The sequence below is a fragment of the Nymphalis io genome, chromosome 10 (assembly GCF_905147045.1).
Source record: "Nymphalis io chromosome 10, ilAglIoxx1.1, whole genome shotgun sequence".
Lineage (NCBI taxonomy): Eukaryota > Metazoa > Arthropoda > Insecta > Lepidoptera > Nymphalidae > Nymphalis > Nymphalis io.
The window spans coordinates 8,350,968-8,365,690 of NC_065897.1; the positions used below are offsets into that span (position 1 = coordinate 8,350,968).

General features: G+C 32.6%; 1 protein-coding gene across 1 annotated transcript; it reads right to left on the reverse strand.

Moving 5' to 3' along the window:
• Positions 1-9: 9 nt before the first annotated feature.
• LOC126771513 (alpha-aminoadipic semialdehyde synthase, mitochondrial) lies at positions 10-14,120 on the reverse strand. Its single transcript, XM_050491414.1, has 20 exons — positions 13,965-14,120; positions 12,131-12,277; positions 10,793-10,969; positions 10,378-10,530; positions 9,022-9,168; positions 8,118-8,196; positions 7,614-7,741; positions 6,666-6,817; positions 5,946-6,068; positions 5,210-5,381; positions 4,633-4,703; positions 4,326-4,450; positions 3,933-4,167; positions 3,510-3,646; positions 3,303-3,415; positions 2,895-3,063; positions 2,569-2,663; positions 2,295-2,496; positions 1,500-1,676; positions 10-883 (listed from the first exon to the last, which is right to left on the reverse strand). The coding sequence occupies exons 1-20, from the start codon at positions 14,037-14,039 to the stop codon at positions 765-767; spliced, it is 2,796 nt and encodes a 931-aa protein (XP_050347371.1). The 5' UTR covers positions 14,040-14,120; the 3' UTR covers positions 10-764.
• Between the last annotated feature and the right edge of the window lie 603 nt (positions 14,121-14,723).

A 14,723-nucleotide genomic window follows, 5' to 3' on the forward strand; every position in this document is an offset into this window, starting at 1 on the left:
TTATTTATTTTATATAACAAAATTAATTACAATGTAAATATATAACTTGAAAGGAATTTTTAAAAACACATTCATTAATGTTTTAACTATATTAGCACAGCAGGCATATATATATGTATATATATATATGCCTGCCTGTTTTGGAGAATTCGTTATATGTATTCCTATTTTCCCCTCAAGCTAATGCTTGTATGCATTGCATGCTTGTAATAGTAACGGATATCACAATATCCCAATGGTTTGGGATCGTCGTCCGGCGTCTTATATATTGCTAGGTGGCCCGTTTACTATTGAAGCTATTGAAGCTTTAAGATATTTTTTGTTGCTTGATGGTAAGTGGTCACCACCGGCCATTGCGCCGAAAGAAATAATAACCGTTTCTTGCTTCGCCAATGTGCCATCAACCCTCACTCACTTTCTAACCGGAACACAAGAATTATAATACAAGAATTATAATATTAATATATTAAGTATTGCTGTTTGGCGGTAGAATATGTGATGTGGCTTGCCCAAAACCAAGATACTTACTTAAAACTAATGCAGCTCTGTAGAGCTACATTGTTGCATATCTATTCCAATTCACTTCGCGTATTACCTTACTCGGTACGATGTACTATTATTATGGCCATCTTACCGTACTACGTAATATCTTATACAATATTCGTAATAAATATTAACATAAAAAAGAATATAAGGTATAAGGTTAATTAGCTTCACTATTCAGTCGGTCAACTTATATCAATTAAAAAACATTATGTAAGATTTTAATTCAAAGGCCTGATAACTTCTTTTGCTGTGATACCGTCAGCTCGTAGCCTGGACAGAAGTGATTTGTATACCACAGGAGCAAACGGCAGTACGACACCTCTTTGTTGAATTTCCCCTGAAAGTAATATTTATATTTAAAGATATCATATTATATGAATTTCTTTCTTCTTCTAGTTTTTCCTGATTTCAAAATTGACGATAGACGACGATACAAGTATTATTTATTCTACACTTATATTTTTAAAACATATTATATATTTTTAAGTAGAATTCAAACATTTGGATATCAAATCCATCTTATTGAAATCTAATAAGTATATGGTGTATATCGTAGGTAAGATGGTTTAGGGTTTTTTTAACTTTACCGCTTAAAATCGGTTTTAATTCAGATTATTAATGGAACACAAACCACTCAACAAACCTGAGCAGCCGTGTTTGTAGCAAATGGTATCAACCTACCAAAAAAGCATTTCTAAGGAACGGCGTCCTGCAGGCGAGTTCTGTTTGCCAAACCTTTTACTTAAGAAATCACATACTTCACTAACACAAATAAATCTGAATTTAGACCAAGTGAATGATAATGACATAATACATTTGAGCCTGTTAATAGTTTAATTTTCATTTATGTTTTATAGAAATTGTGTCAACAGCGTCGATCGGTAATATAACGGTCACGGAACCTTAGATGCCTATGAAGCAAAGCCTCGATAGATATGATAGTAAAATCTCACCATCGAGCACCATTTTTGCAGCAATGGCGGTTGGCAGACCCACGGTCCGTGCCATAGCAGTGTGCGAGGCGGGGTCTCCGCGCACCGTCATCGTGACCTCACGCCTTTCCTTCCTGCCGTCGCTCCATGTCACACCGATCTCGTGTCGAAGAACTACGAAGTCAGTTTCGTCTTTTTCTAAAAAGAATAGTGAAAGATGAATATCGTCCTCATTATAATGTTATCTTCGATTTAACACCTGAGACCTGACGTTACGTTACGTTCTGGGTGAATCAAGAAACTCGTCATCGCGATAAAATGACATTATAAAAATGAGGTAAAATATTATTTTTTTCTGTCAAATGTGAGAGAAATTCTTAAAGTCCAGAGCAGTACGGAGTCTGGAAATTGACAATGTTCGATTGATTTCCGAGGCCCCGGAATGTAATCCGGGGCCTCGGAAATCACTCGAAGACGTTGACCTTGCACCTGAATTGTATCCAGTCGTGTAGGATTTGTCGTACTTTTGTTTTTTTGAGGATGCAATTGAGTGTTGCGCACACACATGAGCACTACAATATATCATACATAGCTGGCTAGTTTCACTTGAGAATGGCCGCTGTAAGCGAAATCGGTCTAAATACATCATCATTACACATTTCCAATTCCACATTTCCAATTCCTCTTATAGAGATTTTCTTCTTATGATATTTTTAGCACACTTGTGAAGTCATTAAAATAGTAATACCCAACCTTAAAATTAATAAGCTGTATTTTGCTGTAAAAAACTACAAGAGTACGTAGATCTAATGTTACCTAATTGCAACCGCTTTCCTAAGTAATGTGAGACGGTGTCGAGCGGTGTGCCGCGTTTTACGACTGGCTCGTCGTCAAGAAGACCGAGTGACTCCAGCGCCTGTGCACCCGCGCTTCCTATGCGCTCCGACAAGCGCGTTCTAAGATTCCCGTAGAAGATCGACGAGTCCATTAATCCGAGAAGCTCACAAGCAAATTGCCGCTGATGGAATACATGCACAAACATAAGTATCTTTACAAATCCAAAAAAATATAATAATAATATAAATCTCACCCAAGTTATTTGCGGTCCTTCGGGGTGTAATGTTGGATGAGGATTAGGATCAACGAATCCAAAAAGTTGCATGGCTTTCATCGTTTCGGCGAAACCTAAAATGTTTCAAAATTAGTATTTAGCCTTATAACACATTTATTCCTTCTTAGAAATATCGAAACCAGTAATGATTTCTTCAAATTATTTTTTCAGAGAACACAAAGTATAAGCCACTTGAATTTAAATATTTTAATTAAAATAATAATATAAGATTTGAATTTAGCGAAACAATAGAAAATAAATACGTGTCTTCACAAGAATTGTAAATAAATTATATCGAAACAGACCTTTGTATCGAAGTGTTCCTCTAAACATAGTGTGTGCATCTTCAATGCCATACAGTGATGAATATATGGTACTGTCTCTGTTGGGAAAGCCTTCAAATGCGAAGCCAGGTAGGAAATCAAGATCCCGCGCTACTGACATCAACTCGCCCCCACTGAGAACCTCTACAACCTAAAAAACGATAGATAAAGATATAATAACATTACTTGATCTACCAGAGACATAAAATTATGAAAATAATTTATTTTCAAATCTCAATTACTTATCACAGTTTAAAAATTTTTATATTTGAAATTAGCTATTCAACCTTATACAATTTATTATTAATAACCCTTTCAATTGATAGCATATGTTTTTGACAATTTACATATAAAAAATTAATAAAAATTAAGCGAATAACTATAGGTCACCTGTCCTTTGCTGAGGTACTTCGCTCCAGAAATAGTGTTAAGTAAAACACCACGTGGACTCCAAGAGAATTTGTATCTCAATGCGTTATCACTATATTCTGGTGCAGGTAATCCTTAAGAAAAAATTGAAATTGCCATTTAAAAACAATATAATCCATATTATGTAAATAATGTTAATTTTTGCCCATTATATTCTCAAGTTCTTACCTCCACAATATGATACGAATGAATCGACTCTTCCTCCGTGATTCTGCACGTCATGTATGCATTCCAATGCCAGTAAATGGTCGATACCAGGATCTAAACCAACTTCGTTCAATAATGTCACCCCAGCATCTTTAGCACTGTAGAGCATTGTTATTGATAAATTAGCAAATCTAACAATGAAAAAATGAAGACAATATTTCTTATTTCGGTTGACAAAAAAACTAAAAACTTTGAAATTTAAGTTTAGTAGTAGTTTTATCTCATTATTAACATCGTTGATTATTATAGATACACTTTATGTATCTATATTATCTTAACTAGTGAGAAAGAACTAATGAACTAAATTCATAAACATATAACATATACATAATATATATATAGAACATATATTCCCAACCAAAATAAAGCGGTAGAGAAACTCACGCGTCGTGTAGTTCTTGCACCTCGGGACGCACGTAAGAGGCGGTGACGAGGTGCACCCCGGCACGAACACATGCGCGAGCCACCGCGCCGTGCAGGTCGTACGGCAACAATGACACCACCACGCGCGACTGCGACACCAAGGCACTCAGCGCCGCCTCGTCGTTCGCCTCCAGATACTCCGAACGAATTCCATACCGCTCCGCTAATGCGTCCGCTTCCTCCTTAACTTGTGAAGCTGAAATATGGTTTGTTCGTGTGTATGTGTAATGTTGATACATGAGTGCAATGCTCCAACGTTTTTCTTTTGACAAAATACGAATTTGTTAATCTTCCAAAAACCAATCAATAATATTTATGATTTGTCGTAAATTTATAGTAACCAATATAACTAACCAATAGTTACGGCGACATTCTTGTCTCTAGCAAGGTATTCGACTACAGGCGCGGAGACGAGACCGCTGCCCAAAATGACAACTGGAGATTGCTGGTCATTTCCTTCTACCTTGTGTCGTGAACGACTAGAATAAATAGTTTGGTTAAATTATAAGCCCTCAAAATAGTTCAAGAAATAGAGTATTCGTAAAAAATATAGGTACATATACACAAAATTATACACGACATAGGTACATATATATACACATCTTGTTATTTTTATTAAACTAAAACAATTTTCTTATCTGTAATAATTCTCGACACTTACTTATTAGCCATGCGAAGTTCGTTGATGTATTCAAATGAAGGTGTAAGTTTTCCGTTACTTGTAATGATAGCCTAAAATGATAATAAATGTTGAAAGTAGATTAAATATGTAATATTTAATTTATTAAATCATAAAAATTGGCTAAAGTGCCACCAAACTTATGTACTAATAGTAAGATGTCATGTCTCTTCTATCTGCAGTACGGGCTCACTAACCCTTCAAACTGGAACACAACAATATTACTATGTTATGTGCTTATATTACAATATTATGTGCTGATCAGATACCTTATATTATTACGAAAAAGATCTCGCTGCCTCTTTTTTTTCGTTATCGGGGAAAATAATTACATACAACCCGGTTTATATCTGCCAGGTTCGCGGGTATATTTCTAAAGGTTTCACCAGTGCAAAAAGTTGCTATCTTATAAGACTGCAGATTCCACTGCTTGTGTTCCTGATCCGGCCAATAAAAACATTATTGGGTTTTGGGGGTCAAGTTTTCAGCCTCAGAAAACACGAAAAGAGAAAGCCCTTGCCTAAGCTTTGGTTAGGTACAATTTTAGTTAAAAACTTACTCCTTGAACAACAGGAGAGAAATTATGTTCTTCGAGTGGCCGAGATGCGTCAGAACTCATAATGTCCTCAGCGTATGGGTAGAGCAAGTCTCCGAAAAAGTCCGTCGACTCGCGAGGTAGTTGCGTTGGCATGTTGTCAATAGAACAAACTAGCACACCGGGCCCTTTGAAACTGTGAAATATTTGAATATAAAGTATACTCACGTGTTTTTCTCGAGAAGACATGATATCTTATGTAGATTTTACGAGCTTGAATAAATATCAATATTATTTATAGCACGATTCGCTTTATTTAGAATGTTATTTGTTTTATATTACAGCGAATTGTTTATTATGAATGTAATTATTAGAGTCATATCGCAAGAAGTAACAATTCAATATCAATGTTTATAAATACTAACATTTTGCAGCAAATATTCAATAGCACAAAGATAATATATGCCCTATAAAACTAATATTAATCGGACGATCACCTCACTACTTTACCACTTCACTTATAATCTTTTGATATACTTATTATTAAGTAATCTAAAGTATATCAATCAAGATATCAAAATTGCACTTCACATTAACTCGTATTATATACTTGCAAAATTAAGATATAAAAATTATAATGAATTTCTCTCTAACTTCTGGTCAATAATCTGCTACAAATATTTTAATAAATAAGAATCAAAATAAAACATTTTATATTTTTGGAAAGTTGTTTAAATTTAAAACGTTAAAAAAGGGTCACCTCTTTGTGTCCTTGTTTCTGTCGGCATCGTAGAGACAAAATGGTGTGTCAATAGTGGTGCACTCGTTCATAAACTCAATTGATCCACCGGGGTCTGCCGATATGTCGCAGATTGCCAGCATTCTATGATAACAAATGTAAGAAACGTAATGTAAAGAACCAAAGTACCAAATGTAATGTAAAGAAAAATGTAATTATACAATAATATATCAAAAATGGTTTTGTATAATATGTCAAGATTCACAAGGCTCGAGTAGTACCTTAGGTTCTGGTTTATATCGTTTTTCATAATAGGAAAAAGACTAAAATTACCGCTGTAAGGTAATGATGATGATGATGATGTGTTTTGGCTATGGCAACCATTCACAACGCATGTGTGCAGGAGTTATAATGCACAAGTGGGGTGCGCCAACACGCGATCTTTAAATGTTTTGGTTTTGTAATCAATTCGATGAAATCGCAATGCGATGTGACTGAAGTGTGTTTAGGTTCAAGACCAACGGTCTTAATTGCTCTTCGAGACACTGGAACACATTTGTTGTACGAAAGCGTGATTAACTTTTTTATTGGCTTGTGCTGGAATTTGAACCCATTTGCATTATGAGTTAGCTACTTCATTAAAGAATAATTTAAAAACCAAAGTAAGTAACGTAACGTAAAAAACCATTATAATCATTGACCAACAAAAAAAAGGAATATTTTCAATTAAATATACCATACCTGTGTGGTAGAGCTGGTGCGCCGATACTCTTAGGCAGCCATGGTGTGTGTGATGGCATAAGCAGGTGCTTAGCGTCTGGAATCGTCAGTAGCTTAGGGCTGTCGACGGCCCAGTAGATGCAGTTCACCAGTACCGATGTGTAGGGAGCTATCTATACAAATCATATTGAAATCATATTTATACATTAGAAATAAAATAAATTATCTTTGTTTTTTACGAAATATCTGAGTTGTTACGGATATGGAATTTTTAATCTGGATATAAATACGGATATATAAATAATATTTTACCGGTTTTAGATGCATTTACGAATATTCAAATATTTCGAATTATCCGATTATTACAGATATTAGATTACTTAGGAATTTGGCATTACTTGTATTCTATTATTTGGTATTACAATAAAAAGATATAATAGCATTTAAAAATATTAATCTACTCACTTTAAGTAAGTAACAATTTTTTGTATCGTATTCGGTTACGATTTCGGATAGATTTTTATTCAGGATATTCAATAATCTGGGTTGGTTGGTTTGATTGAAAATATATATCATATATGATTTGGTTTAGCCTATTATCGATATTATCCATTTATAAATCTGTTTCTGCAAACACTGATATAATTGTAAAAAAAGTAAAATAAAATCCTGTATATGTCACAATACTGGGTTAAGCTTGTCTCTTGCCTCTTGAGCTGACGATTTTGGGAACTTTTATTTTTTATGTGCGAACCACTCTGTTTCAATTCTGTTGGTATATTATTCTCTACTGTCACATTTTTGACGTGGCAGTTTTATATCTAATGCATGCAGATTTGCTTAAAATATTTTCCTTCACCACCAAAAACGAGATGAGTTTTAAACTCATTTAAATTCCGTGCCTGTCTAGTGAAATTAGATAAAGGACACAGAGTTTTAGAAGAAAAAGTTTTAATAAGAACAGCTCACTTTTTGTGCAAAAACAGATATGTATCGTTCAGGATGTTCTTCGTACTCCTGGGGATCGTAACCTCCTCCATTTTTCCTGACCAGGTGGTGTCGTCTTCGAACCTCACAACCATAGATTTTATTTGGACCTTAAACAAATAAATAATACGCAACACTTAAAATATTAACTAACACTCAGCGTGCGTTACAATGCCATTTTAAATAATTTTGTAAATAAAAATGAATTAACAAAATGTTTAGAGCATTGTATTGGTTTATATACCGGGTATATATATCGGTATATAGGTGTACCTAAATTCAACGATAATTGAAACGATATTAAAGCTATTTAAAACAACATATTTAACTTAACGGTGACCAAACTACCGAATTACTAATTTTACCCATCCATATATATAGTTTTAATAAGGAAAGGTAATAAAAGTAATGTACCACTATTCTAAATCTACACTAGGCCAACGATACAGTCGACAAGGTTTTTCATCAATCTTTATTTTAACTTACTGCCATGCTCCGCCACCTTCCTTAACATTTCAGGTGGGACGTATTCATGTGGCAACTCGTGAAATATTTCTTGACTGCCCTGAAAAACCAAAACCCATTTCTTCTTAAAATAAAATAATAAATATTGCATATAATTTTAGAGAATAATAAATGTTTGAGTAATATTGTTGCAATGTTATGCATATCTATTTTATTCGGGGTTTTTTTTTACTTAGTATTTCAAAAATGGTTACATAAATTAAATCGACTCACGATACCTAATATCCACTTCACGAGTGGGACAGGGTTTTTCTGGCATACTGTGTATTATTTATTAATATTATTAATTCACAATTTAATGCCGTATAAAGTTGTATCAGTTATAACAAAATAATAACTTTATCTGATATGATTTATAATAAAAACATAAAGAACTAAATTGAATAACAATCAATCATCATTACATGACCACGAACTTGGTTATTTCGTTGAATATTTTCTCTTTCATTAAAAACTTTTATCAAAAATATTACAACTTTTTATTGCCTCTACTGGTGACAGGAGGACTGTTTCATTTTTCGCCCAGAAATTCGGAATTGCGATTTTTTTTACACTTAATAAACGCTGGCCGCGTTTGACCGCTGACTTGTCTGATGGTCAGCATCGATATGGTCTAGGATGTAGCACACTTGCCTAAAAGAAACCTGTTTACTCTGCATTTAAAAACACCAACGTTGTACCTATCAGGAAATACAGCAAATGATTCAAAGGGGATATGCTGCTAGCACTCTTGCCACTATTCCACGCGGTCACGATTTGTACAGTAGCTATTTTTAATTTTTAATTGTATTTATTTAAGGCTTTTATTGTTAATATTTCATATATATAGGACGGAAATGTTTTGTATAGTATGAATAATCTTCACCTGAGAGACGTTTCCTGATCCAGTAAAGACGAAAGTAAGCGGTCCAAGTGATTTAGGCATCATCCCGAGTGCGACTTCGTAACCTGCGTCGCGAATGGCCTGACGTGCCATACTTGAGCTACGGTAATTGTGGGCTGGACCTATATGCTAAGCCAAAAAAGAACAGATTATTAAAGAAATGGTGAACAAAGAAAATCTAAAATAAATCGAACATAAGACAGTAATCTACTCTACTATATACGGTTTTTATATGTACCCTACTTCTTAGATATATCTTAAACGATTACGTCCAAATGAAATCAGTAAAGTATTTATTTTTTTACAAGAACATTAGATTGAAGTTCGTCACGCCAATAATTTATAGCGAGTGAAACTGCAAAGCGCATCTACTTATATTGTATCGTAATATTATGTACTAAAATACGTCCCAAAACGCGCTGCATTTTTGGTATAAGTTTTGTTTATATTCGTTTAGTAGTTTTTATGCAACAGAAAAAAGTGTCATTTATTACTAAAAATAGAATGTTTAAAAACATTTATTTATCTAAGTAGTCCATAAATAAAGATGCATTAGATTCTTAGCTATTTCCTACCAGTAAACCTTTAGGTCAAAAAAATAGTTCGTAGCATTTATTTGATTCGTTTCATGATTGCTATTGTATTGTAGTTTAATATGAGCATGTTACAATCAATTAAACTTTATCTATAGATACGTTATCTTCTTACAGAACTAATTCCAAATCCCGATTAATTTACAATTTTATGGCAATATTTCATAAATATAATATATATAAAAAAATGATCGTAAAATGAGTTATTAAATAGAGTAATCATTTATTATTAAAAAAAGACTTAGATATAGTAGTAATTAATAGTTAATCAAATATATTAAAATAGAGATGAAAGTATATTAGTGTATCTTATGACAATGAAGACGAAAACTTTATCGCTATTCTATTTGAAATCCATAGATATGAATTGCTGGGTCTGCAAAAATCAGTTAACGTTTTACAAGTCTATTTCTGGATAAGGTGATAAAGATGAAAATCGGCATGTGTGACTTCGTAGCCCGCGTCGCGAATCGCCTGATGTGCCATACTCGAGGTACGATAGTTGTACATTTAGTATTTAGATAAACACGATTACAGGACTGTTATCGTGGCGCTATTATTGTAATGAACCAAGAAGTGCCGAAAAACAAACTCGCTCTACCCTGATAATATACTTCGATATAGGATAAGCTGAGTGGGGTATAGGCATAGATAACAGTTGGCCCAATTGATTGATTAGCTTTTTATTTTTTAATACTAGCTTTTTTTTATTCGTACCGATCTAAAGTCATGTCGATGAACATACCATGAAAGGTGTGTGATGTCCTAAAGCCAACAATCGCAATCCAAGTCCGTGCAAGATATTAATCATACCGGCCACTCCAGCGTACTTTCCAAATGCTACAACACGATTACCCGCGTCATCCATTAGCTTCTCATAATCTATTAAACGAATATTCTGTAAGTGAAATAACAAAATTACATAAAACTTTAGTAATATTAAATATAATTAAAAACTAATAGATTGTACAAAATGATAGCTTCGCCATTGTGCTATCATAAAAAAATAGTAACAACTTTATTTGAGGAAAAAATTCTCTATTACTTTATAATTCCATCTTCAGCAAACACCAAACTATGTATGATAGTTTGGTGCTGAATCTTATTATTATTTTTTCAATCTCCTGACGCATTCACTATTACTAATTTAAAAAAGTTACCTTGGCCAATATAGCATCCAACATTGGCATATTTGCTTCTTGTGCCTTGATTGTGTGTGAAAAAAAACAGTAAGTTTTATTTGGAATCAAAAGATCGATTGGTGTTTGTTTAACACCAAATATTACACTGGCTTCGCTGATATCCTCTCGTACTATTGCTCCCGCATTTATGTATGACTAAAAACAGACGTCATAAATCACTAATTAATTAATTAGTATATAGTATTGTACCTACAAATCTATAACAAAATAAACATAGCTACATAAATTATTTAATATTTAAATTCTATAAAATTGCTCGTTGGATGAGTATGGAGATCCAATACTAACATAAATATTCTTCAAATAAACCTATTTCTGTGGCAATTTTTTAAATTATGCTCATTAATTAAGGCTCATTAAAATTATGCAATCAATGGTCCGCCCTTTATGGTTGTTATTAGTACAACCACACAATAAAAAATATTGCTTTTCGCTTTAGTAAAAAAATAGACTTCATTTAAATGTATGAACTACTTGTATTTTGACGAGTTACATATTTTTATTACATAATCTCTATTTAAATAGAATTATTTTTTTTTAACCTGAAACGCATCGCATATCTGATCAAACGTCATAATAATAAACTCAATTATTATTTTAATACATAATAATAGTATTGTCATATAATAGACAATGGTGCAAGTAGGTAGTGGTAGCTATCAACGCAGACATAATTTTTTTTTTTTATTTTTTTTTTTTATAGAATAGGTAGGCGGACGAGCATATGGGCCACCTGATGGTAAGTGGTCACCAACGCTCTTAGACATTGGCATTGTAAGAAATGTCAACCATCGCTTACATATCCAATGCGCCACCAACCTTGGGAACTAAGATTTTATGTCCCTTGTGCCTGTAATTACACTGGCTCACTCACCCTTCAAACCGGAACACAACAATATCAAGTATTGCTGTTTTGCGGTAGAATATCTGATGAGTGGGTGGTACCTACCCAGACGAGCTTGCACAAAGCCCTACCACCAGTACACATAAATACTTATTGTGTATATAGTGAGTATTATTTAATAGAACTAGTAATTATTTTTATGTAATATATTTTTCTTTAAAAGTAGTCATTCTATTTTACTGCATAAAAGACGAAAATAGGGGGTTTTGACTTTATTCAAATTTGATTAAATTTTATAGAATTTATATATAAATATAGGTACTTCCGTAGCAAGTACGTTTACCTATACGTTTTGTTTTTTTTTTTTCTTAAAGATTGTCGTAAATTATAAAAAAACCTTGGACCCTTTTTGTTATAATAAGTATTTATGTGTACAATTAATTATAAGCTACCTGCATAGGATACGCTCTGCGATTGGAAGGCTGCACGATAACTTTAACGCCATTTCGGACAAGACGATTGACATTCGACGGTGAGAACGGAGCTCTTCTCTCCCATACTGATTGATCTTCTCTGCGAATTGCGATTATTCTTCGATGCTATAAAAAAAAAAACAATAAGAATTATTTCATTTTTAATTACAAATAATCATTCATAGCTTCATTTTTTTTATATATGCGCCGGGATGGCATATGACTACTCCACCTGATGGTAAGTGGTAGTAGGTCCAAACACGACGACGACCAGTACAGTCGGGAAGAATGTTCTGCACTAGCCGTCCCCGCCTTGCCGGCCCGCAAGATGCCTCTTCACGCCTCGTTTGAAGGAACCCGGGTTGTAAGGGGAGGAAGGAATTCCATTTTTTGGAAGTGCGACAAAGAAAGGAGTTGCCGAATTTCTTTGTGCGCGATGGAATTGATGTCACAGTTAGGCGGTGACATCGAGAACCAGCTTGCGTGGACTTAAGAAGGAAGGGGGAAGCAGGAATTAGAGAGAATAATTCCTCAGAGCACTCGCCGTGATACAGTCGATAGAAAGCGCTCAGTGAAAATATACTAAATATACATGTTAAATATACAGTATGCACCATAAAATAAATTAATTATATGAGAATATTATTTTAAAAAGCTGTTAATATTGATCGAATAACAATCCTTAAATATTGTTTTAGCAGACTTAAGATCGTAGGATGTATTTTGTTAATAAACTTTTATTGTGAAAGAAAATAAAATCTTTTTTAAAAAGATCTTTTCGTTGGATCCCGTTATAGTACCCTATGTCTGACTTTGTGATTTTCTGTACTCCTGAGAACGTTTGCAAAATTTAAGTGGAAAACGAAAGTTTTTACTCTGCCAGATTTTAATTTATTAATAGGAGTATGTAAAGTTGAAAAGTACAAAATTATATATCTCGGAATAAAAAATGACTGCATAAATAACTGAAATTATTCGTTAACCTGCTTAAGTAGTTTGTAAGCGATTAGGCAACGTATACAATAATTTTTTTTTAATAATTTAATTAATATAGAATACACCTAAATAATGTGCAAGAGCATTATAATAAACAAAGATAATTTCTTATTAAATAAACTATTGTTGCCATCGTAATACGTTTTTTTCCTTCAAGTTAGGTATTTATATTATTAAAAGATAATATGTTTGAAATTATTACTGATTAATTTATTTATCGTCTTATCATTTATCAATCGTAAATAATAAAGTATCCACGTTGTACAGAACAGCTCGTTCATATTTAAAAATATATTATTGGATGTATTTTGTCATTATTGCATAGAAATTGCAACTTGCCATGAAAATCTAAATGCTAATTTATATTAATGAATGGCTATATTTTATATTTTTGCAACAACAAGTAAATCATTTATTAAGTAGTATCTAGGTACTTATCTTTCAGTTCATGACCCACTTTTGTAAATCTAACATTAACATTGCAAAATATAAGCGCTCTTCAATATTGGAAATTATTTCTTATATAATAAATTATAAATCACTAAAATACTTGATACATTAAATTTAACGAATTTATTACATACAAATTTAAAAAAAAATACACATTTTTCGCCGTTTCTTTCGCACGTCACACACAGGTATATTACTTATTAATATTTTAAAAATAGGTTCGTATAATATTTTTTTAAATTATGATATTGTTACAGCATATCAACAATCATAAAATATAAAATAAAACTGGTCTTGCGCACTTTTTTTTAAAAAATCCTATAATTTAATTTAGGAAAATAAAGTTCAAAAAGTAAACTATACATACCCTTGCAGTAGAATAATAGGCGAAGTGCTTTAGCACCTGCCATTTTGATCGCAGAGCTGAAGTTTTATAAAACATTATATTTACATATATTTATAATTTTAGATATGAATGGTACTTAATTATAAGAAAATTGATAACAGTAAGAGACGGCCGTTACACTCGTAATGATGTATATGAGTAATCTATTTGTGTTTTATCATCCCGATATCTTCTCATTCCAGCTTTCTGAAAACAATCGTAGTTTCGTTTATCTGTACACGATTAAACAATTATTATTTACTTCGCATATTATTGATAAAAGAAAAATTAGTATTTACTTATATAATTTTTCACATCCACTTCATATAAATACATAGCTACCAAATTACCTATATTTATTTTAAAATTATATATTTACTACTTACTATCGTGACTTTGTATGGCAATTTAAGATAACATTTTTTCATAACAAATATTTTTTAAATAATATAAAATGTGTTGTCAGAAAAATGTTATTACGTTTATTATCCCAACGAAGGATTCTAACCTGAGACCTCATGATCAGCAGCCAATAGTAGGTACAGGCTACCTAATTGACCTACAAGGAAATTACTACTTTTTAGTAACTTGTATTTTTCCCAAAAACTTTCTCTATTGCACAAGGTACAAACAGAAATCAGGAGTTACAAGTTTATTTTTATTTCTGATATTAATAGTACGTATATCAGCTTTTATGGAATATTTTTGTATAATATTCTTCCGTATAAACTATTATTAAAA

Coding starts and splice junctions, on each gene's coding strand:
- LOC126771513 (XM_050491414.1), bottom strand. CDS start 14,039: ATGTTTTATAAAACTTCAGCTCTGCGATCAAAATGGCAGGTGCTAAAG. Junction 4,168..4,325: donor GAATGTCGCCGTAACTATTG/GTTAGTTATATT, acceptor ACCATATTTCAG/CTTCACAAGTTAAGGAGGAA. Junction 1,677..2,294: donor AGGAAAGCGGTTGCAATTAG/GTAACATTAGAT, acceptor TATTCTTTTTAG/AAAAAGACGAAACTGACTTC.